Source organism: Falco punctatus (genome assembly GCF_963210335.1).
Source record: "Falco punctatus genome assembly, chromosome: 2".
Lineage (NCBI taxonomy): Eukaryota > Metazoa > Chordata > Aves > Falconiformes > Falconidae > Falco > Falco punctatus.
Genome location: NC_137581.1, coordinates 12,513,647 through 12,540,548, shown reverse-complemented (window position 1 = coordinate 12,540,548; position 26,902 = coordinate 12,513,647). Strand labels below are relative to the sequence as shown.

The 26,902-nt window shown below is 48.8% G+C and overlaps 1 protein-coding gene and 1 long non-coding RNA gene across 3 annotated transcripts in view; one reads left to right on the top strand and one right to left on the bottom strand.

The window, feature by feature from the left end:
* Positions 1-26,235, bottom strand: part of AMOTL1 (angiomotin like 1) — a 78,095-nt gene extending 51,860 nt beyond the window's left edge. The window contains exons 1-2 of one of the 2 annotated variants that reach the window (XM_080376978.1): positions 20,502-26,235; positions 17,871-17,921 (exon numbers count right to left, since the gene is read on the bottom strand). In XM_080376978.1, coding sequence (XP_080233104.1) covers positions 17,871-17,921; positions 20,502-20,586 — 136 coding nt within the window. In that variant the 5' untranslated portion in view covers positions 20,587-26,235. Of the gene's footprint in view, positions 1-9,264; positions 9,402-17,870; positions 17,922-20,501 lie in introns of those variants that run through there. The other variant, XM_080376976.1, reaches the window with a different exon arrangement.
* Positions 3,126-6,168, top strand: LOC308059522. The gene is made up of 2 exons (XR_013926279.1): positions 3,126-3,605; positions 4,870-6,168. It is a non-coding gene; the product is annotated as an uncharacterized lncRNA (long non-coding RNA).
* Positions 26,236-26,902: the final 667 nt, after the last annotated feature.

Sequence of the window (26,902 nt, the reverse complement as noted above, 5' to 3'; positions counted from 1 at the left end):
AATCAGGAATTCTCTGCAAAGCAAGGAAGTTTTGAGCGCAGGCTTGTTTTATGAATAAAAAGGTGAATTAAGGTGACACAAAGAAAATCCACGTGCCCAAGAAAGACAAGCAGCTTCAAGCATTATAGGCAACTTGAACAGCCAACAACTACTGGCTTGGCCTCACTGCTCACCAAACAGAATTTAAAAGAAAGAAGTAAAATTGTACACTTGCTTTCTACATTTTGAGTCTGTAAGCATGCTTGGCTCATGTTTTCAATTTTCCAAGACGCAAAATGGAAACTAAAGACTTATTTTTTCTGTAATAAGAGCTGAAATTCTCACCTAACCACTTGTCTTTGGTGGCTGGGGCAAAGCAATATTCTACTAAAATAAGGACTGGTAAATGCTGGCATCTGCCAAACTGTTCGGTTTCTGAACTCTGTTAATATTAAGAGTCAAAACCAAGTAGCTCCAACCCAGAGAGAAACCACTGCACTTTGCTGTACACATGTAGATGTTTTATCATCATAAAATGATGTAATGATGGTTTATGATGCTAAAAATTATGTAAAAATATTTTATGTTCATTCACAGTAGGTTTTAATAAAATGTCAGCTGCAGCTGGCACAGAAAGCCAGTTTATGTGTAAAACAGATAATGACTGCCGAAAGATCAGTGCTTGGCGCACGGCCACAATCCAGATCATGGGCTAATGCACCACTTGAATGCTTAGTGAAGACTCATGAGCCATTTGGAGCAAGGCAAGAGCCTTTTTTCTTCCCTCCCTTGCTGTCACAGGAGCCTCCCAAATCCCAGCTCCCCTCTCCACAGGGAAAGGCTTTGCTCCACCCAGCTCTGCTGGGGTGCAAGGTGCCTATCCAACGCTCAGGAGTTTGCTCCTTTCCCAAACTTTCCCATTCTTCCACAATGCTCACCAAAATAACAATTTTCATCCCTATAACTGAATCCTGGCACCAGAGCAGCCATGTCCAGGGGCCACAGGTAAGCAGTCAGTTGAGGGCAACCTAGGACAAAGACCACCACCCCACCAAGGACGTGTCCCTGGGGAAAGGCTTTCTCTCCACATCTAGCCCAAACAACCTAAGCTCCAAAACACGGCTGCTGCCCCGTGTTTTGCCACTGCCAAGAAGAGCCAACGCCATCACCTCAGGAGGTGCCTGCAGGCAGCTGCCAGCTGTGCTATGCCCTTTCCTCTCCCCCTCCCAAAGCCAGTCCAGCCCACTTGAGCCCAGCATGCCAGGATACAGTCCAGTCCATAGACATCACATCTTCAATCGCCATATATCCAGTGTCTCTTACAGCCAACCCCATAGGACATGGTCACATTTCTGGCCCAGTTCAGTCCTCTACATCTCTACCAACTCTCCCACATCTAAGTGATTGCCTGACACCAATTAGTTTTGTTTGGTTTGTTGTTGGTTTGTTGTTTGTTTTTGTTTTTTTTTTAAGATAAACAAGCATTACACAGTACAGAAGCAGATGTATTATCCTGGAGGTTTATTACATAGCAGTGTAACTCATGTGAAGATTCAGAACTATTTCAATGAATCATTTGCTAAGATTAACGCCAGACAGTCAGCAAGGACCAGAGACAGAGGAGCAATGCTTAAATATTTCCTGTTTCTGATGTGGTTTCAGTCTGGTTTTGAAAAGGATCTAAAGCAAAACCTCATAGGAAGCTCACTGCTGCAACAGTACAGGAAAACCATGTTTTTAGAGCAATAACAGCATCCCCAAGGAACAAATTTCCTCCTCACAAAAACAGTTGAAGATGGTTTTCTTACAGCCAAACTGTACCACTACTCTGCATTCAGCAAAACACCAAAAAAATGCCCATTGTGCATTTAGAGGCAACATCTCAAGCCAGCGCCCAGGTGATGAGTTTCTACATTGCACCCCGCTGCCCACCCAGGTACCATTCTGAGGCTGCCTGCAGCACAGCCCAGGCTGCTGTCATGTGCAGTTCCTCTGCCACCCAAAAGCCACCCAGCCAAACAAAACCACAGAGTTATCATCCAAAAATTCTTCTTTCAATTTGTACCCTACCGACTGAGAGGTTTGAAAGAGACTGAGGCGTTTCAAATACCATCCAAAGCAATCATCTGAAATTAAAAAGTAGGTAAGGCAGCTTTACACTTTCCTATAAACTCCGCTGCGGTTTGTAAGGGAGGTCCAAAAATGACAAAAAAAAAAAAAAAAAATGACACCATTTCCAAGCCCACATCTGTCCTTCTGTCTCATAGCCAAGCCGGAAAGGAGTATAAATACCTTATTCTACATTTAAAATATTTTCTTTGCCCTGTCGCTGCATAAAAATCTCAGGTCAACAAGAAAGGAAAATAATTATTGAAGGGAAGTAACAAAAGGACGGTTAAAGCACTCCAGGGTCCCAGAGGCTGCCCGAAGGCTGCGCCATGAATTCCCTAGGGCAGACCCATTAGTACCTCCAATGGGTCACAGAGACCCTCCACTGAGGCTGGATGCCCCTGCATGTGTGTCCCAGCCCGCAAACCTTACGTTCTCTTGTAAGCATCAGCTTAGTTTTGAAGAGGCATTGCCATACCCCAGCCATGCGGCTCTCCCAAGGCTGGGAGAAAGGCCTGAGTTTCCTTTGGCTCATAAAAAAATAACTCACATGTTCTGCTCCTTGGTTTAGGTACAAAAAGTGGAGACAGCACTTCCAACAGCATCACAAAGGATGCTCTTGGTACCTCCGGCAGCTCTCCTCCAGTGGTGCTGGGACTCCTTTGCAGGCCCAGCTCTGACAAAGTGCAGGAGCTCAGGCAGACATCAGTGATGGTTTCCCATTACCAGCTCCCCAGCTGATGCACAAGTTCTCTAGGTCACTTCTGTAGTGGCCGACTCACCCTCACACCCTGCAATTCTGCTTGGGAGCCTTGCATCTGCTGCCAAGGCTCCTGAGCCCCATGAGGACTAAACAAGCATCGCTAATATTATTTTCACGGGAGCAGAGCAACATCTTGCAGGACAGAAATCCAACCCACATAATGCAGACCAGATGTGAGCGAGCAGCACCTCTCGTAGCCCACATGAAAGTCGGAGATCTACCACATCTGAGCCAGGAGAAGCTTCACCCCTGTGCCTGGCAGGATTCACCCTCCTCCACAGTTGCCTGCTCTGGGATCTTGAAGAAAACTTCAGAATCCATGTTGTGCTGTTCCCTTGCTCGAGAAGAGCTCCTGGAGTCTCCCATCCTCGGTACTGTGATTTCATTCTCCAAAAAGTGCATCGTCAAAGAAAGCACTAGCAAGACTAATGGGAAAAGGCAATGGAGGCAACCAAACCCCACCTCTCCCAAGGAATCGTGCTACCACATCCAAATTTAACTGCCTACAAGGACGAACACTTCCTGTGAAACTTCAGCCTCATGCACTTATTTTCATACGTACTTCCCCTCAGCAAAAAAACCCAAAGCAGACAAGCAAAAAAGCTCCAAGCGAAGCACAGCAAAGGCGCCTTGAAAGCAGCTCCTGAGCCTGGCACGAGATCAGATGGATACAGGGAAGAGCAGAGCCACGTCTGTCTGCCTGGGAGATCCCCCCCCGATGCCCGCGCCTCCCCACCTTCCCGATGCAAATCAGGTGTGCGGGCGTGTGGGGGCAAACGATGCTCTTTCATCTCAGACGGTTACATGTTTTACAACATAGGATAACCCACTGGGGGGTTCCCCCCCATCCCAGGCTCACCCCCGGAGTAGAGGCAGGTTGCAAGCAGAGTATTTTCATCACACCTCCAGCCGCCGAGCAGTTACCCGGGCACTAACCCGACAGAGGAAGGGATGCATGCTCCTTAGGTGGCTGCGCTAGGCCTTCCACAAATATGTGCATTTTCAAGGCCTCTCTATATTATAAGCTATACATTTGCCTCTGCAGCTGTAACATTTGAGTCTACAATATGCAGCCAGCCTAAATTTGTTCAAAGAATTGAATCAAAAATTGAAATTTCTACTGTGATCGAAGTGCCAGTGGCACAATGATGACTCGTGTCAGCGTTGCTGCTCTGCGATAAAAGAGTGAGCATTATCCAGAGCTGAAAGTAAGGGAAGACATTCCGTAAAAGTGAAATACAAAGGCTGACATGGAGCTTGTGAGGCAACGCTTCTGCTACCGCCGTGCCACTTGTCAGCACAGCAAACAGTCTGCAGACATTTTCACTAGGCCATAAATTCTGATTTCCAAGCCATAAAAAATATCCAAGATAAAAGTTCATCATGAAATTTTTTTTCCATTGGAGGAAATAAAAAGATTATCATAAATCGATCAGCTACAACATACAGAGAAGACACTCGCAAAGCAGGAGTTTAAGCTATGATTAACTTTGCTGTACTTACTGCTTTTAAAAACGATCACATTACAGAAAAGCACTGGCATGATCCCTGTCACTTGGATATTTAAGCCCTTCCATTAATTAACCAGAAGTGAAATAGGACCTAGGACTGTGGATCATTCAGCTAGTTCCTCATTATTGCAAGCAACCATATTGTAAAATTCTCAAACTGAACAAACAGCATCTGAAGAAGAGAATTATTTTTTTTTGTCCCATTTGGAGGAGGTTTCAGGATCCTCTTCCTCAGATACACAAAAATATTCTTCTTAGTGCCTGGTCGCAGCCACTGACATCGCTCTTTATGCATCTATTTTTTTTGCCAGTGGTGTCCTTTAGGTTAAATAGCTTTCTCCCTGAGTCATTCCCACAAACTTGCAGCGTACAAAGGAGCCTGGGATAAGGACAGAACAAAAATAGTACAAAGACTGTACAGTACTCTCTAACTGAAAATGCAGGCATTGAACTCTATCATATAGATCTTCAGATTTCTAGAGCTTTTCCTTTTTTTTTTTAACACAGGCAACAAACCACAGGCTAAGGATCCACAGCTCTTCATTTGATCCATGTGAAAACCTGCTGTGGTAACCCTACACCGAGCAGAGCCTTTGCATTATTATTGTCATGTCTAAAGCAAAAAGAAATTAAAGCTTCTTCCCACCAGAATATATATTAAAATTATGAGCCTTCCATTATTAAATCATTACACACCATCTATATTCAGCCACTTTTAAAATACAGAAATTTAATACAGGTATTATACACAGAAGTGCTAACAAGATAATTGCTTTTAGTCCCTGTTCCCAGATGGCTGAGCTCAGAGTTAGAACAGGGAAAATCACAGTAACGGCCAATAGCGTGGAACTGTCACCTCAAACACGGCCCAAAACCGATGCACATCTCAGGCAGGGGGACACAACCCTGGGGACGAGACATGTCCCTGGCAGGGACCCCCTGCCCACCCCGGGTAGCCATCCCGAGGGGGAATCCTGCCAAGAAGTACCTCCCCGCCTCTGCGGGATGCAGGAGCCCAGACCACCTCCCTAGGGGGGGACCTGGGTGCCTCCTGCCCTGCAGGCACCTCAGGGGACCCATGTGGCATCCCTCAGCCCAGAAGGGACTTCACTGAAATACCTGCTCATAACACACACGTTGGGGAGGGAGGGCAGAGGAATAACAGTTTTTTAATTACTTCAGTTGGTTTAAGTCTTAAATGGAGACTTGATTTCACTAAAAGCATTTTAATTCATGGAATCATTCATTACATTATATTAATAAAATAATGTCATTATTTTCCATACTGAGCCATGGTCACCTAAGTCACTATTGTCTAAAGCACATCTGTATCTGTGCTGAACCATATGGTCAGAACAGATAATCCCAAGTACTGCTCAATTATTTAATCCCACAACATGTTTTCCTGAGATGTGGCACCCCCCTACAGATCACTCCGCTCCTCAAAAGGCATTGCCTCGATGTATGCTGGCTGTCATCGCCGCTGGCTGTCAATGACCCGCTACGACTTCAAGACACGGTACAGACGCTTGTGGGGAAAGGGACAGCCACACATAGCCATGGGCAAGGCCACCAAGAGCCAGCAAATGCCGCAGGATCTGCTGTCACACGTAGGATACACATCACTGTGAGGTAAAACTGCTCTCATGTGCTGGTCCAGATCTAGAGTGATTTCACCAGCTTCTACAGATTTGCTCCAGATTTACATGCACAGCAACATCCCACCTACTGGGAAAGTCACTGAAAGGACCAAAAAAGAACAGATACGCTTATAAATGCAACATTTCAATACAAAAGTTGCCCTAACAGTTTTGGTTTTTTCTAGAAGTGATGTTGTTGTTATTACTATTATTTTCTACCTACTTCCATCTATTTCTACTTCTGCCTTGAGCCGAAGACAGGCTGTTCCATTTAAAAATTCAGGATGCAAATGGGAACCAGATTACTCTATCCCAAAGCTGCCAAAAAGCAATTGCTGTATGAAACCAAAAATCCTCCTGGGATTTTTCCCAAATCCACAAAATATTCCTGAGCACTACAGTTTCCACAGGGACTATTACATTAGCAGATAGTCTCTGTGTGAAAACCTGAGTACGCAGCCACCCTCCTAATGGTTTCCAGGACAAGAAGGCTGTTCAAGGCACGTACTCTCACCTTAGTATTGAATAACATTTATACCAGATCTGGCCTTTAAAGTGAGTTATATGCCTATCGGTGTTAGAAAACATGGCACCGGGGACCATCAGCCTTTTGTTTCCCAAAAGAAAGCTGCAAAGATCAGCAGGAACGTCTATCTCCACATTGTCCTGAAAAATCTACATGCATCCCAACAGTCCAGCTGAGCCTGACCCCCCAAACAGCTCCACGTACATCCCTCCCGGGGCTGCTGCCGAGATCTTTACAAACCCCCTTCGGTCTCTCTTCACTGGAGAAACGCAATGCCTTTAGCTCTGTGCCAGCATCCCCTTGCAGAGGAGCACCGGTGCTGCATCCATGCATCAATTCCTCCATCCAGTGCGCTGATGTGCAGAGGCTTTGGTCCAGATTGCTGTGTGGGGCCAGGACACTGGGAATTGTCTCTGTGCTTGTCCACAATCACACGTGCATGGAAATGAAAAGTAAGTGAGAGCAGCCACTGATCCTGCAGGCATCGGGGCTTCAGAGAGGCAGCACGTGCTTGTTTGGGTCAAAGCCGCCCTCCTCCAGCAGCCAAGTGCTTTCCAAAATAAAAGGAAAAGCAAAGCTCTCTGTGCCAAATGCTGGCAGACAGCAAAGGGAAGTGATAGGCATCAGGATGGAGGAGGAAGAGGACAGACATGCAGGTGATGGGGGTCTCCTGCCAGCCCCATACAGTCTGGGGAAACTGAGGGGCCCAGTCAAAGCAGTGCTGGAGGGGCACATCCTTCCCTATTTAACAACCTAAACCAGCGCCCCAAAATTCATCCCCTCACACCACTGCTCCAGTCGGGGCTGGGGATGAGGAAGGTTGGGCAGGATGTGGCCCCTCCATGCAGGGCCACAGCACGCACCCAGCACAGCCCTGGAGAGGGTTTTATGACGAGCTCTTACCCACCCGATATTCCCTGCCCTCACCACTCCGGCATCGCTTCAAGAGGTATTTACAGGACCCTTTAAAGAGCTTTTCTGCCCATTAGCGATGACTACATACATATAAAAAAATACATGTTTTATATATACACACAGATAAAAATACAAAAACTTATGTAGTATATTTTATACTTTTATATATAGAATATATATGCAGTCATAACCACAGAATCATAGAATCATCCAGGTTGGAAAAGACCCTTAAGATCATCGAGTCCAACTGTTAAGCTAACACTGCCAAACCACGTCCCTAAGTGCCATGCACATACATATACAGACATATTAAAAATAGATAACCACATACCTACACTTATTTTATATATCTCTATGTATATGTAAATATATACATATATCTGAAATACATATATATCTCCATGCTCACCTATGAGCTAGAACGGCACTGCCAGTTAGCGACACACAGGGAAAATCAGGGGACTCATCTTCACGGCTACCCCTCTCTCAGAAAGCTTTTTAAGCTTATTTTTATAGGAGGAAAAAAAAAAAAAAAAAAAAAAAAAAAAAAAAAAAGACAAACGCTGAGCGCAGCGGGTGCCCGCTAAGGGCCCGCAGCCGGCTGGGCGGGCAGCTGCTCCCCGCTCCCGGGGCGCCCGCACAGCACCAGGAAAGGGAAAAAAAGGGAAAAAAACCCACAAAACTCTTTCCATCGAAAGAGGAAAAAGACCAAGCGGCGACCTTCCTGTATTTAAAACTACGAATCACCAAACCTGGCTGGAGGATTTGGGTTAAATTCACGTGGTTAAAAAAAACCTCTTCTCCTCTTTCAACGCTGGGGTTTGTGTTTGGTTTTTGTTTTCTTTTCTTTGGTTTTAAAAAGAGGAGTTTATCTTTGTTCTCCCTGCAGGGCTGGGAAGGTGAAATATAAAAGTTCCCCCTCGCCATCCCCCTACCACGGCAACGTGAGAAACCGCTCCCCGGGGCGGGCCCCCCGCCCGCAGCGGGACGCGACCGCGCTAGCCCGGTCCCCGGCGGAGAGGCGGGCTGGGGGGTCGCCCCCCGGGGCTGCGCCTGCCGGGCCCCCCCGGGGCTGCCGCTCCACCGGGCCGGGCCGGGCCGAGCGGTGACAGCCCGGCGCGGCGGGACACGCCGGGACGCCGCGATCGCTACTGCGGAAACACAAGCGGCCGCGGCGGGTTCAGCTGGAAACGCTCCCCCCGCGGGGCCGGCCGCTCGCCTCGCCCTGCCCCGCGGGAGCCGGAGCCCCCTCCCAAACAAACGGCCGGCACCCCCGCCGGGCCGGCACCCCCGCCGGGCCAGCCCCGGGCTGCCCCAGCCGGCTGCCCCGCCGGCCCGCAGCGGAGCCAGCCCGCAGGAGTAACGCGGGGCGGGCTCAGGGAAACATGGAGCGGCCGGCGGCGGGCGGCAGGGCTGCGCGGCCGGGCGGGGCGGCGGGCCGGGGCACGGGGAAGCTCGCCCCACTCCCACGCCGCGGGGCTCCCCACGCAGCCCGGGGAGCAGCGGGCAGGTCCCGCGGAAGCGGCGGGTCGCGGTCCCGGGCAGCGGCGATCGCCGCCCGGCCCGGCCCGGCCCGGCCCCCCCCCGCAGCGCCCGCGGCACGCACGGGTGCGTGCGGGAAGGGGCAGCCCGCAGCGGCGCCCCCCCCGCGGCGCCCCGCACGCCGGTGCGCTCCCCGGCGCACACGTGGACAAAGGCACAGGCGCTCCCACGCACACGGGCGCGCACAGACACGCACTTGTGCGCTGACACACAGGCGCACACCGCGCGCAGGGACGGACGGACGCGCAGACCCCCTCCCCCCCGCCCCGCCGCCGTTACCTCCGGCTCCGCGCCCCGCCGCCCCCGGCAGCACCTTGGCCATCCGCGCCGCTCCCCGCCGCCCCCAGGCGCGCACCGCCGGCCGCCGCGGGCCGGGGCGGGGCGGGGGCGGGGGGCGGGATCGGGGCGGGGCGGGGCCTGCACCTCCCGGGGGAGGGGGCGAGCGCCGCCCGGGCGCGGGGGGGGGGCTGGCCCGGCCGCCGGTGCCTGCCGTCAGGTCTACGGGGCCGGCCGCGGTCACGGGGGGCCGGACCCCTCGCCAGGGCCGGCCACGGGCTTTGCTGGAGCCTCGCAGCCCCGAACGGAGCCACCTGGATGCCCCCGGGGCTGAACCCGTGTGGCGACACGGCCCCCCTGCCTCATGCCTGGGAGCGCTTGGGACCTAAATCCCCCCCTGGATACCAGCACAGGCTCCCCGAATCCCACCCCACGCCGCGCAGGACAGCTGACAGGGGTCACCCCGCGTCCCAAACCCAGAGGTTTTGAGTTGCTCAGAGGTTTTTTGGATTTTGCTTAGGTGCAAGACACAGGGAAACTATGCTATGGGAAACGGGCAAAGAGGGAAAAAATTACCGGTGGAGAAATCAGGTTCCTCAGTTCCCACAGCTGCACATCTCCCATGGCAGCAGTTACCCCAGAACTATGCTTCCCATGTGAGCCAAGCACCCTCCGTGTCGGCGTGCGAGGTGAGGTGCCGGCCAGGTGCTGTCCCTGTGGGTGTCTCCCTGAAGCTTTGAAAGTGAAGCATGGATTTGGTGTCTCCCTGAGGTCACCTAATACAGGCTGGGGTTACGTTCGAGCAGAAGAGCAGAGAACTGCAAATACGCCGTTGTTTGAGGGGAGGGTGAGGGGAACTATCGCTTCCTTGACCTCAGAGGAAAACCCACAGGCTAGTGCTTCAGGTACCAGGTTTGGACAAGAGAGGGATATTCAGTTCCCTTGTCTCCTGCAGATAGATGTCCTGAGTGTCTCAGCGCAAGTTAAGCCCAAATTCAGGCTTTTGAAGGCCTAAATGCTCTGCAGTCATGGGAAAACTTGACTATAAATAGAGTTAGACACCTCATTCCCCTGGAGGAACCGGCCACTTTTTTTCAGATTTTATAGCTGCCCTCTTCTACCTCTCCCAAAGATAAATGTTGGCTTTGCTTATAGGCACAGGTGAACCGTGAACTTGCTCAGTTGTAAATGAAGGTGAAATTTTGCCCTCGGCTTGTTAGGTGCCTGTTCAACAACGGTGGATGAAGTTGGATGAGAGTACAACTGGCTGAGCCCAGATCAAAATGGCAATTCAAGCGCTACTGTTTGTCATGCTCCAACTTTAGCATTTGGTTGGGCAAAACAGGACACATTATTTTGGTTATTCTGCTTCGCAGTCTGTGTCGTGGGGGACAGGGAGTGATCTAGCTGTATTGCCCTTGGCCAAGCAGGTCCAGCCTGTCCAGGGGCTTGTGTTATTTCTCATTCTGGCCCCACAGTCTATGCTCCCCTTGTAAATCTAAAAACCCTTACTGCTGCATGATGATCAGTGATGATTTCAGTGCTAGAGGAACAAATATATCAAGAAAAAGGATTATTTGCTGTCCTGTCTTTCAGTAGCATTGCAAGGACCTTGTGAACCATGCTGTTACGTTTCCAAGGAAAAGAGCCCTTTTTCCCTGGCGAAGTAAAAGCGTCATTTCTCTTTCCCCCACATTTTCTGGTGTGTCTTTCTACATGATCTTCAAAACGTTTTTCCTGTTCAACTCTGCTTTAATTTGGTAAGCTAAGTGGCCACAAAGGATGGCAGGTTGGAGAGGGAGTTCTCTAATGCCTCTGTGGTTTGATACATCTGATAACCACTGGGGAGCTGTGTCTGCCCAGAAGGGCAAGGCAACTGTCACTCAAGCTTCTTCCCTTTGCAGCTCCATTATATTTATATGTATTTATTTATATTTTGAAATACATTGTTCCCTCAATTTGGGAATAGATCCACTTTTTTAAAATTTTTTTTTAAAAATATTATTTATTTATTCATTTATTTAATGTTGTTCCTCCAGTGAATTTGGAGAAAGAAGGATGTTCATCCTTCCAGCCCTTTTGGTCCTAACCTGCTCAGCCACAGCCAAGTGCCACCACAACTCTAGCTGTCAGGCCAGCAGAGTGGAGCTGCCACTGCCATCTCGCTTCACTGCCTCCCTCCCTCTTCTCCCTGGTAACTACGGATGCGCTACACATCATTGACAGGCTGGAAGCACATGTTATTATACCCTTCCATGGAAAAGGAACACCTCTATGTGGATTTCCCAAGCATTTCTGTGAGCTGCATAGGACAGAAGAAGCATTTCCAGGTGTCTGGCCGGCTCGGCCATTGGCAGCCCCCAGAATGGCTCAGCATCCCCGCACCATCCCGAATCCCTGGTGGCTGGGGAGCTCTGAGCAGTTGCTACCACCAGACGCGGGGCTGGACCACCAAGGCCCTGCAGAAGGGATGCGGCCATCCCAAACCACAGGCGCACCCGGGTATTGACACTTGTTACATTTGCACCCACCCATGCGTGTAATCCCACAGATTCCTAATGCTGCAAGCAAACAAATAATTGTCCCGCTCCGCCTGACACTGCGGCAACCCCAAATGCCTGCATGCAGTTTCACTTCTTGCTGTCGCTGCTGCTTTTAACGACAGCCGACGGGCAGCCGGAGAGTTACAGCCTTGTTAACACCACCACTGTGCAATGTTAGGACCACAGCAAGATCTGAATCAAGAAATCAGAATACCCTGTGTAAAAATCTTCATCCAGGTAAATTCAGTAAATAAAAGCCACAAAGCCCTAGACATGAGAGACGCCCTTACCATTATCTCAGGCAGAGACAATCCTATTTCTTCTTGATAGTCACAGGTTTCACCTGCCCCGCAGAGACTCTTCTACTCATCCTCAGCATCCTGAAGCATTTCTAGCTACTGAGCAGAGGCAAATCCTCTTGCAAGCGCTGGAGCAGCGCTTTCTGAACCACATCTGCAGAAGGTCTTTAATCTTGCTACCAGGCAGCCAGTGAGCCCAGCGGTTCAGGGATCTCTGAAGAAACCCATCCTGCTAAATTAATAGCCACTGTTACAGCCACTGTTAAGATTTTTACAATGACATCTGTGCATGTTTATCAGGTCCCCTCTGATACGCAGTTAACAAGCAGCACTGTATTTGGAGGCAGCAGAAATGTCTCCACACATCTGTTTGTCCAGTTCTGCCAAAGAGCTTTAATTTTTCTCTAATAACTTGACCTGTTCGGTTTCTGGCAGAAGACAGCTAAGCAGAGCACTGGCTCTCTGGATTCATTCCAGTACAGGATGAGGTCAGGGCAACAAAGAAAAAGAAACAGCTGGATGGCTACAAAGCAGTGGGAACGAACAGGGCAGGGACCAGGGCTTTTTCTTTCCTTCCCTTTTTGTTTATCCAATGGGATTTCATTCCTAGGCGTACTTATTCCCCAGGCAGACAGTATCACAAAAGCAGTGTTTCCTGCAAGCGGCTGTGGTGGGGAGCCTCCTCCAGCATGCTGACCATACCCAGGGCGCACGTATAAATAGCACAGCCAGCTAATCCCACCTCTGGCTGGCTGTCAGGAAATGCGAGGCACCGGGTCCTAGGGGGTTCCACTGAGATACTGCATCTCCTACACAAGCATTTTCATCTTGATTTTGGCAGGGTGGGGTTCATACCCCCCACTCCCACTTTATTTTCCATTTCATCACATGCTCATTAGTCTACCAAAGGCTTTCACCTTGCGTCTTTCAATCAGTCTTCTTTTTTTCTGATAGTCAGCTAAATCATCTTAAAGCAGCAAGCAGCTAGTAGATTGCCAGCAGGGTGGGAAGGAGGTGGAAAAGAGGGGAGGGATGAGGGGATAGAAAGCAGGGAGCACGGGAGACAGGCAGCAAAGCAGTCTGCACAAGTTCCCCTGCTGGGAGAGTTTCTCTCTCCCTGACCTCACTTTCTCCATGGCCAGAAATTCCGCCTCAGGACTTGCCAAGGAGACAATGCAGCCTTCCTCTGCTGGGCCACAGAGCAAGTGTGAAATGTTCTGTTTTAATCATTTACAGAACAAAACGAACACAACAGTCACTGCCTGATTCAAATCTGCTGAAATCCAGCAGCCAAAAGCCGTGAGAGGGGAGACACAGATGGAGAAAGGAAAGGAAGAGGAAGTGTGGGTTTGGTTTGGTTTTTTTCTTCTGGTTAGTCACTGTGGACCTAAGGAAAGACAAGAAGGACCACGATGGATTATACCAAAGTTTAAGAGCTCCTGGTGTCCTCTTTCGGATGTGGCCTCTGGCTGCATCATTAGGTTTGAGAGCTCTTCATAGACTTTTCTTCCATGATGTTTTCTGATTCCTTTTTCAGCTGATTCAAACTGTTGGCATCCTGGACAGTCTGTGGCAGTGAGTTGCACAATATAATTGTGCACTGTGTGAAGTTTGGGTTCCTTCCTTCCTTTGGGTTGTTTTAAGCCTTATTTCACAGAATCTCAGACTGGTTGAGGTTGGAGGGGGCCTCTGGAGGTCATCTGCTCCACTTGCCCTGTTCAAGCAGGGCCAACTAAAGCCACTGGCCCAGGACCATGTTCGGATGGCTTTTGAAGATCTCCAAGGCTGGAGAGTTCACAGCCTCCCTGGGCAACCTGTGCCAGCACCCAGTGACCCTCACAGTAAAAAAGTGTTCCCTGATGTTCAGAGGGAATCTTCTGTGTCTCAGTTTGTGCCCATGGCCTCTGGTCCTGGCACTGGGCACCACTGTAAAGAGCCTGATTCTGACCTCCTTATAACCTCCCTACAGGTATTTATAAACATTGACGAGATCCCTCTGAACCTTCTCTTCTCTACACTAACAGGATCCAGCTCCCTCAGCCTTTCCTCACAGGAGGGATGCCCTGGTACCTTCATCATCCTTGTGGCCCTTCACTGGACTATCTCCAGTATGTCCATGTCTCTCTTGCACTTATTTACTTCTATGCCATTCATATTTCTTCTACTGCTACCACATCCTCCTTCAAGCACTTCTTTTCCATGTCATTGAGTTGTAGTTTACTCAGTGTCTGCTTTCACAGAAGCTTCTCTGTCCGTTGGTTACCTGTGCCTCCCTTGGCTGGTACTTCTCCAGGGAACCTCAGAAATGTGCCCACTGCTCAAGGTACAGGTGAGCCATGCGCTGACTTACACAGCAGCAAATCACAGAAAGGTTTCCAAAGGCTGGGCACAGCAAGCAGGGTACTGTTCTTTTTAAGACAAGAAGAGAAAGAAGAGTTAGGAAGTGATTTTGCTGTCGTTGTTAATTCTGTCCTCGGAAGCACTGGAATAACCAAAGGCTTTGAGAACATGTAGAAAAGGAGGATATGAGTAATAACCAGTGCAGGCTCAGCAAGAACAGAGCTTGTCAGACTCATCTAATCTTCTGCAATGAGGTAATAAACTTTGTAGTTGAGGGGGGAGGTGCAGATGCTGTATATGTTGGTGTGTAAGTAAGGCTTGTGGTACTGCACCATATGCTATCACTATAAGCAAGAGAAGGACACCTGGACTAGAAAAATGAAAAGACAGGTGCATGACTGGTCAAAACCCTCCTTGGAGGTTACTTACTCATGGCATGAGGTGACACAAAAAACCTCTCATAAATCTAGTACTGGTCAGCATTTCCACAAATAACTCAAAATCCAAGCATGGTTTTTCATGTTTGCAGTCAACAGCAGGCTGGAAAAAACTGCCAGAAAGCTGGATGCAGGACTAGAGGTCAAGGCAGACTTGATGAACAGGATAAAAATGATGCGATCCAGTGATCCTCCAGCCTCCACACAGAGGACAAGAAATTCTCAGGCTGACCCGTGGAAGGCATTTTCCCTGCTTACGCCTGCTTTCAACAGCACAATGCATAATTGGCTTCAATTACAGAAATTTAATTAGACACCAAGAAAACCCTTCCAGTGCAGTGAAGCACTGAGGTGGAATGCCTGGGAAGGCTGCTTGGACAGGCTGGTCCTCCATGCGGGGTGATGGGTGAACAGGAGACACTAGCCCTGCCCTCAGGCAGGTGGGAGGCACAGCTGACCTCTGAAGTCCTGCTCAGACCCACCTTTCTGTGATTTTTATGGTGATGATGCTTTGTTACCTTATTGATGTTTTGTCTCAGGCTGCTGTTATTATCATGCTTTATTCTCTGCTCCTCTACTAGTAACTCCTGCTGCTCAGGTGGCTGGTTTGACCAGGGCCGAGTATTTCTGACCTGGTATTCTCAGGCCCTGCTTACACGATCACTTCAACACAGCTTAAATCCAAGCTGCTGCTGGGATGGTCTTGTCCTCTCCCCCTCCAACATTTGCTTGCTCTTACCCCCTTGCTTCCCTGGCACCGCAGACCACACAGCTGTGCATGACTCAGGTCAGGAGACTGATCCAGCTGAAAACTCACCAGCCAGGAGGGAGGCAAGAGGAGAGATCAGTTTTCCATTACTTGTTCTGCTATCTCACATCCTTTGTCTGTCTTGTCTACCTTGGATGGAGCAATCACGTCTTGTGCTATGTTTGGAAAGCAGAGTGGAAATGTAAGGTGATACAAGCACTGGTTCGAATAATCTTTTCCAGACTGAGGGATGTCTAATACCACTGTGCAGAGGAAAGCGGTGCCTGAGGAGCTCCTGCTGTCCTTTGGCTGGGGGCGAGGCTGTGCAGAAGCCCTGGGAGATGCCAGCTACCACCTCAGGAGGCAATGGATCACGCTGGATGGCACAGACTGTTTCCCCATTAACACGAGGAAGATGCCAGTAAGCCAGCTGTCCTGTGTTTCAGCCTGATCCCTGCCCCTCCATGTAGGGGTCACCATGAGCCTCGTTTTGCACATATAAAAAAATCTGTCTAGCTGTTAATGCATTTCTTTGCTACTAAAACAGACTGAATCTTTTTATCTGGGAGACAGTTTGTTCTTTGTCACTGAATACATTTGCTAAGACTTGGAGGGTTTGGCAAGGTCAGGGAAATGGGCACGTTTTACTGAGGGAGGGCACCGTTCAAGGGATGAGATGACGGAGACCAAGCAGAAAAGGAGCTGGTGGAAGCTGTGTCACAGAAAATACATTTTAAAGTTACTTGACTTGTTTGAACCACAGTCGGGTAATGAATGAGGCAGCCAAAGGAAAGCTCTTGGCTTGATTCCCGTTGGGTTAGACACTCCTCTGGGCGAACACATGTCAAAGCAGTCTCTATCCTGACACCAAGTGGAGAAAGCTCACAAGGACTCCTTCAAAATATGATCAAGTGTATGAGACTGACAGAGGAGAGCTGCCAGCCCCACCACCCCTTCTAGCACCAGTGAGGCATCACACAGTTTATAAGCATTTTTGTATTTATAGGATTTTTTTCTAGAGCCTGGCTCTTAGCAGCAGAGGTAGTTACACATGATAAAATTTCCACTCTGGGCTCCCACAGTTTCACCCTCCTACCCCAAGTTTCCACCAGTGCCACATGCGGTGAGCAGCCCGGTGGGTGCACATGGACCATCCTTACTGAGGACAAGGTGGGTTTCAAGAGTGGTGAGCAAGTCACAGGATCACAGACCGGTTGAGGTTGGCAAGGACTTCTGAAGGTCATCTGGTCCAACCCTCCTGCTCAAGCAGGGCCACCTAGAGCTGGTCTCCCAGAGCCATGACCAGACAGCTTTTGAGTATCTCCTAGGATGGAGAATCCGTTGCCCTGAAAGTGAAGAGGAGGGTGCCTTTTCCTTGGGAGGAGTGGCCAGTGCTTGGTCACGTAAGGTGACAGGTGTAGCGGTGTGCCAGGGCAGTCCTACCATGCTGCCAAAGAGCAAGGCAGGGTGCACAGATCTGAGCCTAGCATCTCTCCCAACACATCTAATTTGCACTTCCCAGCACACTCCACCTCCAGCTTTCACTCATTTTCTCAGGAAGGGTTGGGGGCTTGATTTTCCCCTTCCCTGCACATCAGACATCCAGGGCTGGGAGGCCAGAAGCCCTGCTGCAGAAGCTTCCCATCATGCAGCTCAAGTCCTCCCCCCAACCTTACTCTGAGCACCTCAAACTCATCCTGAGAAACACACCTATTTTTACCTTGGCTCTGGGATTAAAGGGAGATTACTGCCAGATAGGGTTCCCCCATGGATTCAGCCTCTGAAGCCTTCATCTTCCCATGCCCATTTGAAGTTGTTTTCTCCCTGGGTGTCTTACTCTTCACTCTCACTTTACACATCTCTACTTCTGCCTCCCCAGGGGAAAAAAATGCTCATCATGTTGCAAGGCACCAGAAAGTCACAGAAGCTCCAGTGCCAGCTGCGGGCTAAGCCTCAAACCCCCAGACAAGAAGCAGCAGCATCTGAGAGCACTTTGCACCAGAAAAGTGACAGCTTCTCTCCCAGGGGGAATAAAATCTGCATTTAACACAGAAAGGTACTAAACACGTCTAGCATCAAGTTGTCCCATCCTCTGATGGATGGCATTCAAAAGCAACACGGAAAGGAGGCACTGGCGAAGATAAATTTATACAGTGCAAAGCATTCAGCAGCTACTCCGTGTTTTAAGTCATCTCCTACATCTACACAGGAAAAAAGGAAAACATATCACTCATGGACTTACCCAGCTGATCCAGAGCAAAGAGGGCTGGGGCACCTTCGGAGAGCTCATTGTCTAGGGAAGAAGAACAAATGCTCGGAAAGGTCAGCTGGAGAGACAGATGCGGAGAGCTGGGGTGACAACGTTGTTTTAATTACACTGCAGATAAGTCCCTGTTCAGCTTGCTTCCAGTTCACCCCTGACAGCCTTCGTATGTGTGTTGTGGGGTCTTTTTTTACTCCAGATGTTGCTGAAAACCCTTGGAATCAGCTCAAGAGAGAGACTTGTCAGGATGAACCCTTATGCCCTCTTGAACATTGCTGTAGAGCAAGAGCTCTGCTGCCTCATCTCTGCCCAAGCTGGGATCCCTGGCCATACTCCCCTTTTCAGCTGTGCCACAGCACTCCTCTCCCTTTCCCTGGCTTGCCCACTGCTCAGGCCAGGAAAACCTGCCTGCAGCAAAGCTTTTCCGTGTGCTACAGTCTCCTCTGACAACGGCAGTTGGAGTAGGTTTAACTAGAGGGAGCAGGAAAATGTTCCGTCCGGGATTTTTCAGAGGCTGGGCAAACTCTTGAGTTATCTCATAATAATATTGCTGTAACTCAGTGCCTGTGGCACGTCATACCACGGGCTCTGGAAACCACTGAGCTGGTAGCATCTCTCACCAAAAGCTTGCAGGAGATTAATTTGGATCCCAGGACCAAAGCCACCACAAGCCCACTCATTCTTGCCTGCTCCCAGCTGCAAAGCACAGCACACATGGATCCCTCACTGCCAGAAACACTTGCAGCCCCATAGAGCACATGGCCAAGTGTTAAATACCATTTGTGCCTTCGAGTTGGCAGGGATTTTGTTACTTTCAAACATTTCTTGCAATGTAAAAATGCTGCTACATTGCAAAAACTCAATGCAATTTAAAAAAAAAAATCAGAGTGGGCTTTTTTCTGTTGTTTTTTTTGTTTCTTGGTGTTTTTTCTTTTTCTTTCAGGTTCATGGCATTTGTTCAATGCATGGGTTGGACTGAAAAACCTTTTGGTCTGGAATCTGTGGACTGTTCCTAGGAGGTTCAAGGAGGATGTTTAAGAAGAGTAGGTGCATGACACCTTACAGTAATCCATACCTGTGACCTTTCTAAGAAATCTTGCCCTCTACTATGAAACACTGTTAGCTTATGTCAGTTAGAAAAAAAGCTGTGAGCCACCAGTTTAGGATAGCAATGGGCTGCATACAAAACTGAAAGCCAGTGTATATCCACATTTAACAGTTTTGGATTTTTATAAACTGATAGCAGCGACTCTGCCCTCCTCTACTTTACAGACCAAGCACAGTGGGATCCTAAACTTGACAGGCATTTGACCACTACAGCTATAAACACTAACACAGACCATGCACATGGCGAAGATTTTTAAAACATAACAAGCAGAGTTTGTCCTAATGGGGAAGAAAGATGGACTGCAGCAAGCAGCCCCGTGTTGGTCCCTTGGAGGGACCCTGAGCGGGGCACCTGCAGCAGCAGCAGATGTGCTATCATAAGGATGCCACCCAGTGGTGCTGGGCTGGGGACCTTGAACCCAGGGCTGCCACATTCAAAAGCATAAACCTACTTGTCTAATTCAGCTCTCAGGGAAAAGGAGATGATATTGCATCTCAGACTGTCCCTTTCCCCTTCCCCAGGCACGTGGTTTATCAGCGGGAAGCCAAGGGAAACAGATGGAGATAAGCAAAGCATTTTACCAAAGCAAAATGTTTCCGTTCCCAAGGTGCTGTTGTCTGGAAGGCTGTGGGTTTATTTTGGTTTTAGTCCGGGGCACAGCACGTCCCAGCCAAAGAAGGAGCTTTGCCCAAGGAGGGGCAGATTGTGCTGGCCCAGGGGATGGGGACCTCCGGTGACAAAGATGAGCAGGGACTGAGCAGGGAGCACATGTGGCTGCTTCTGCCGTATGTTCAAATGGGGATTACAAAGCAAATTACAGCAGCTGGCTGGAAATTAGGTAGAGATGAATTGATAGAGGAAATAGGTCTGCTGGCTGTTTCCCACTGTATCTGCCCTGAATGCTTTCTGGAGACTGGCAATTTTTGGAGAGCAACAGACCCCAGCCTTGGGGTGGGACACCTTTTGTCATGCTAAGGTGGGCTGAAACCTTGAATGGTCCCGCACAGGGAGCCCCAGCCGGGGCAGCCCTCACCCTCCTGTCACTGCTGGGACAGCGTGTCTCCCTGGAGCCAGCCTAAATTGTGCCACGCAAATATGATGGAAGAGAGAAGGGAATATTTTACCAGCTGTCCTCCTCACTCCTCCCCAACCACTGTCATCTGCAGAGTCCTGCTTGTGGAGAATGAAGATGGTCACATCTAGCACAAGTGGCACATTAAATTGCCAAAAGGTGGGTGTTGGGTTTGCTTTTTTTGCAAAAGGCCACTCCAGAGAGGGAAGGTAAGCCACAGAACGCGTGCCTGTGTCAGTGTGCCAGCTCCTGGCAAGACACTGCAGTTTGGGTCAGACCTTTCCCACCTCCTTAGGGAGTACCGCCTTGCCCTGGACGTAGCCCAGCAAAACCCCTGGGACCACTGCAAGCACAGTGAATGGCAGCAGCACATCGGGAAGGCTCCCAGCACATTCACTGGGTGGATTAAAAGCCAGCAGTCATGTCCTACCTCCTTTCACACTGGCAAAGGGATGGATCCCACCATGAGACAACCAGTTGGTTTCTTCCAGCTTCCAGTTTTCAGCAGGGTCCATCTCTGCTCGACAGCATCCAAGGTCTGCTTGCAATGCCTCCTGCCGTTCTTTCTGGGGAATAACCAGAAGATACTCAGTGCCCGTTGCGGTCTGCGTCACGGCCAGCTGCTGAGAAGCTTACCTCAGCAGAGGAAAATCTCAATATTTCAGGGAAAAAAAAGTAAAAGAAAAAAAAAAAAAAAAAAACAACCAAGAAAAACCCCACATGGCTCACAGGGTACTATTGGATCAAGGAGTAGCTGACTCTGCCAAGCTTCAACTTATCATATCAGCAAGTCTTCCAGCTGTGTCAAAAGGCCACCAATGCTTGGACCTCTTCCATTTTCTGTTGTCAGTCTGACCAACACTTAGAAATTCCTAATCCCCCATGATATTCGCAGGCATGGGGTTTTATTTCTGAGCAGGGTGATGTGCCATGAGGGCATCCATCAGGGATGTGTGTCTTGGCTCTACATGCCCAGCCTGACTGTTATGGGGTCCTGGACGGCGGGGGGAGTGGGCAGTGCTGCTGGCCCTTGCTCCCGTGTCCCACCCTCTCCATGGACAGGAGTTACAGGCTGGCAGTTATCAGTTACACGTTACAAGCTGATGCTACCACTGGCTGCTTGGCTCTTGCAGCTGCCCTAGCCCCGGAGCAGTGGCTGTGAGCCACCAGGGAAGGATGGAGATTGTTGAGCAGTTAAAGATGGAACTCCTAAACCCAAGAAGTCCCTTTCTGATGTAGACACTGAATTATTTTCCTGACCATCAGCCACTCAGCGCTACCTACATGTTTGCTGCAGCTGGCAGTAGATGGAGGTATGTGGAGACATTTTCCCTCCCTGCCCCCTTGGACCCGTGTATCCCTGGTGGGGCAGGCACACAGGGCATTTTATGCACCCCTGCGTTTTCAGGATTACATGGATTAGGGAGGGAATAGAGTCCTTCCAGCATCAACAACCTCTAATTTATCAAGGAAGCACACAACTGTGTTGGGATGCAAGAAAAAGTTACTGCAGAGCTTTTTTGCCTCTGTGGGAACACGCTGAAGAGAAGGTAACAACAGGACTTTCTCTAATGCTGTCTGAGGCAAACTGGGACCCCAAGTGGCACCAATGGAGCTTGTGTCATGGCAAGATGAGTCCCCTGAGACCCACCACAGTGGCAGTTGTGCATCTCTACTCAGCCTCTGATTTTCTTCATCATCATTTGTAGGAATCTGCTGTCATTTAATGTTGCCAGGACCCTAATTCACAGTGCTGCTGGGAGTGACAGGCAGGTAGTGATGGAGAGACACCATCACCATTTCCTTAGGAAACCAGGCAAACAAAGAGATGGATGGGCCCTGTCTCCATGGGGAAGCGAGGCATGGCCAAGCCAACCACTGCACTTCCAGTGCATGTGGTACATGCCAGTACCTCTCAGCCACCTCATCTCATCAGGGGAGATGCTGAAGCCAGGGGGGCTGTGGGAAGGGGCAGCAGCCCCACATTGGTGTATCGCCCTGGTGGTTCCCAGCACAGAACAGCCGAAGTCCCTCTCACCAGGGTGAATCATGGCTATGCTGATGCTTCACTGGCTGGCCAGACCCATGAGAGGTCATTTCACATAGTATCTTGCTCAACACCTTAATTAAGTAGAATTAAATACTTGTGCATATACGTTTGCTGAGCAGCAAAAAGGACAGGTCACTGCCACATGCAGGCAGAGTTTGATTGGAGTTTTTTTATGTAGCAAATTTACCTGAAGTGCAATTAAGAGACACTGAGATTCTGGGCAAATTTGGGTTGAATATTTAATTAGTTTTAGCACAAAGAGAAGAAAAAAAGTTCTGAGAAAAGCCGCAAGATTCCATTTTGACATATAAAACATGAATATTTTTTTTTTTGTTGTCCTTTCAAAAGATGTTTTTGGTTTGCAAGTGACCTAGTTTGCTTTTTGTTTTCTTTTCTTTTCTTTTTTCTTCGTTTTTTTTAAGTTATGAAAAGCACTAAATAATCTCAAACCAGAATGTCTCATGTCATACTTATGAATTCAAAGAAGAAAAGAAACATTCTCCTTTAGGGGGTGACCCACAACAAAAAGTATTTTCAATTTTTCTGTTCAGCCACTGAAATGAAAACCTATTATTTGTACAGCTCCACTACTGAAAGGCATCTCATCAATGTGTACTGCTGGCAATTTCTTCTTTCCACCTGCCAAGGGAGAGGTTTGTCAGCAAGTTCAGTAAAAGTATAAGACAGAAAAAAAGAAAGGGCAATTTATCAATGTAACATAGAAGATAAAATGGCTTTTCCACATTTACTCATTTCTCTGAAAGAAATAAAAAGCAAATGTCTGGAACTCAGCTCTTTGCCCTCTGTTGCTCTCTGCATAGAATCATATAGACAAGAAATCATATAGACACGAGTCCTGAGCTCCCATCATACAGAAGATTAATTGCAAATGTAACATTTCTGACTTTACCAACACATAAGGTCCAGTCAATGTCAGAGAAAGCAAAAGCCAACTTTTACTTAGGACAATAATACCAGCAATGAGAAACACCTAAAAGATCATAAACCTCAGTCATTGCTGTAGCTTTGGGGCATCCATCCCTTCCCTTCACAGCAGAGCTTGGGTGACAGCAGAGGCTGGTGGTGCCAGGTCCTCATGGCCAGCATCACAGGATCAGGGATGGGTCTGCGGTCCCTGTCTTACTACAGATCATTTGTTGTGCCCACCCTCCACTGCAGCCACCCAGCAGAATGGTGTGGGAGGGAAAGGGATGGGTACGGACACAGACCAGGGCCCACCAGCTGCATTAACGTCCGTGCAATAGACATCTCGCTAAAATGCACAGCTGAAGAAAGCAGCATTGCCATTCAGCCTGGTGTCTCACGAGGGCTGGGATTTATGCTTTAGCTGCTTGAAGCGCTCAGCCTTGTTACAGTCAATAGCTGACCCCTATTGCCTCCATCTTTTAAGAAGACAAATCAAATGTCAGATTTTCCAAAGTGTCTGCACTTAGATCCTGCATTCAGTCTTCACTTAGGGCAGGGGAGCTCATTTTGCACACCTACGGCTTCCACCAATCCTCTAAGAAAAAAACGAGATGAGAAAAGACTTGACTCACGTTCCTGCTATATGTCGTATCCTGATACAATATACAAAAATAAAAGGGGTGGAATGAATTAAAACCCCTTTCATTTCACAGCTTTCACTACACCTCAATAACACCCACACAGATCACAAACCACTGTCCATTTCTGGCCTAACCTGCAAATGTCTTCCAAACTGCAGAATAAAATAGTGTAATATTGAAATGACCATTTTAGCAATATCTTACAAACCCTCTAATCTGTAAGAAGTGGCTGTTGGAGGACAGGACTCAGTTAAGCTTCCCTTCTGGAGCACTTCCAGTTTAAGACAATCTGCCACAGCCTCTCTGGGCACTCAGCAGCTGCATGGGGATTTTTTTTTTTTTTTTTTTTTTTTTGTAGTACCATAAACTGCAAAATTCACACGGCCAGAACAGCAGGAAAATAAAAGTTAATGACCTGAGACTAACCCAGACAGACAAGAGATTAAGGCGTCAAACCCTAAATGCTTCAGCATGCAAGGGCTTGATCTAGAGGACAAGAAGAAACTGGCAGCATTTGCCCAAGCATTGCCCTCAAAATTAGCTCCATCCATGTGGCTCACCAAAACCAGGCACCGCTGAGCAGAGATGCAGATGCTGTAGGAAGGATCCCCCATTTCTCTGAGCTGTCATATCTCCTTGTATACAGTTCAACTTCAGGGCTCGAGCAGCATCAACCTACTCGAGGTAAAAATCAGTGGCATCTTCCAGAAGGCGCAGACTCAGCTACTTCTCCTCTCCTCCATGAGGAATGAAGGAAGGCACAGTTTTGTGAGATGCCCAGTCCAATCTAACCCAGGCATTGCTAGGGCTGGTGTTAACCACATTACACCACCTTGCCGGTCCAAGCCCCCAGAGCAGCACTCAGGAGCCTTTTGTGCATAATGATCTGTTTGTTTAGATGAACAACCTTTCCAACCCCTTGTAGCACTTAAGAAGAGCTCACGTGTGAACCCTTCTGAGCAGGTTCTGGCCTGGGGGAACTCGGCAGCACAGGGTGCACGCAGCTGGTTCCTGGGCAGCAGAGCATGGTGCCTACATGTTAACCTGGATTCTTCCCACTCCCAATGAGTCCAGAGAAGTAAAAGCACCCCCTGACCCTCAGTTTTGCTCAGAGCAAAACTTTTTTTGTGTCGAAAAGGCCGTGTATGCCACATGTGGGAGCAGTGCAGAGGTGAAGTCAGATCTCCTTGGCAAGCAGCAGCTGCTTTGGGCAGGTATCACTGCCCTGCGAAGGTTTCACCCACCTGCACCCACCTCTCTGCAGATATTCATCTGCCCAAGGATGAGCATCCCAGTGCGAGCAGGAATGAGAAGGTCTGACCAAGCCTTACAGACACGTGTAACTGGGAGCACAAAGGCCACAGCAAAGGACACAAGGTGATAAACTGCTTCCCCCATACCACAGAACTCAGCCTGACGCTGCCTTTAATCACCCACTGCTGTTCTTTACTGCCTTGGATGTGCTCTCCCTTAATTAGCCCAAAAGGTGACTAATGAGCTATTTGTTAATGCAATCAATCAAAAAGCTCTATTTGTAGCTGGTCTGAAAGAGGTTTTTTTAAAAGCAACAAGTTTCAGCCAACTGGCACAGAGCATGATCACAAGTTAATTACATGATCTCATGGCAGTTATCTCAAACTAATACATCATTAATCTGATCTTACGACAGCTAAAGGAGAAGTCCAGAGCCAAGAAGCACTTGAAGGCTCCACAGTCCCCAGAACAGAAGCCCTTTTTATAAAAGCTGTGGGTTTACACATAGCAGGCACATGTCAGGACAAGCTGCAAGCTGTATCGCTCCCCTCACCCTGATGAACAAACACATTCAGAAGCCAGGAAACACACCACCTCCTCTGAAGGGTGCATACCCCAAAGCGCAGCGGCCATGCCCCTGCCTTTGGGACGGTGAGGTTCAGGGCTGTGAGGATGGCCAGAGCAGGAAGGGGCTCAGGGGCAGGCTGCCAGCATTGCTCAGGTCCCCCAAGGCATTTCTGATAAGCCCCCTATATGATGAAGCCCTTTTGGAGGACGTGTCCCAGTCTGGACTCAGGAGAGATATTGGTAGGTGGCTAGTTTCAAGTCACCTGTGCCGCCATATGGGGACAAGTGCTAGAAGCTCCTCTATATCCTCTATCTCCCTCTGAATTTAAAGGTAGGAGGCAAATCCATAAATACATCCCTATTCACCTGGCATGATTTTATTTAAACACCTCATCCCTAGCTAGGGACACGTCTACACAGATACCCAGGAACCAGAACAAAAGCTTGAAAAGCTTTTGAAAACACTAGCTTCAATTTCAGCCAAGCCCTTGCTCTCACTTCAGTGCAAGAGTACCCCCCCAAAACACCCCTGAAGGAGCTCACCAGCCTGTCCCAGCCATCCCACAGGCACGGCCAGACACCAGGAGCCACCTCGCAATGCTCCAGGACCACCGCTTTGATGACAAGGTACAGGAGATACTGGGTGTGCATGTGGACCCAGATTTGGGCTGGTTTTAAGATCTGTAAGGTCCTCCAAGTTACCACATGGAATAAAATTTCTCTTATTTATTATTATTATTATTTCTTATTTGTCTGGTTTTCTTCCAAAATCAGCAAATTGAATTACAACTCAACAATTCAAATGTTCAAGCACTTGAAGCAAAGCTTGTGTCCCTTTGTGTCTTTTTCAGAGCCGTCTGCGCTAAACCAGCAATACCAAACACCACCGCACCTCATTTCTGCCAGTTATCTTCACAGGCAATTAGCTGCCAGGTTGTTTTAGCCATAACAACCACTTATCTATTTGAGAGAGGACAATTTCTCTCCGCTGTTCCCGTGACCTCTCAGAAAGCACACAACTGCCTTTTTTTTTTTTTTTTTTTACATTCATAGCAGAAAATGTTCCATTCCAGCCTCAGTTTGGAAAAGATCTTTCAAAACCCAATAAAACAGAAACAGCAAATCCTACCTGACAAAGCACCCGTGATTTCTCTGGTGACAAAAAGTGTCCGTGCCTCAGTGCTGCAAGACCAAAGCTTTGTTGGGGAGATGGTTGTCCTCCGTCAGGCAAGGGCTCCACGAAAACTATGCAGCCATTGCCTGGACTTGCTTTGGTTTGGGTAGGTAAGTCACGGGAATTCAGCTGCTCTTGTGTGTTCAAAGGGCTTCAAAATGCTCTACACCACCTATCGGCATTATGGTTTCCTCAAGTATGCGAGGTATGCGTTTGTC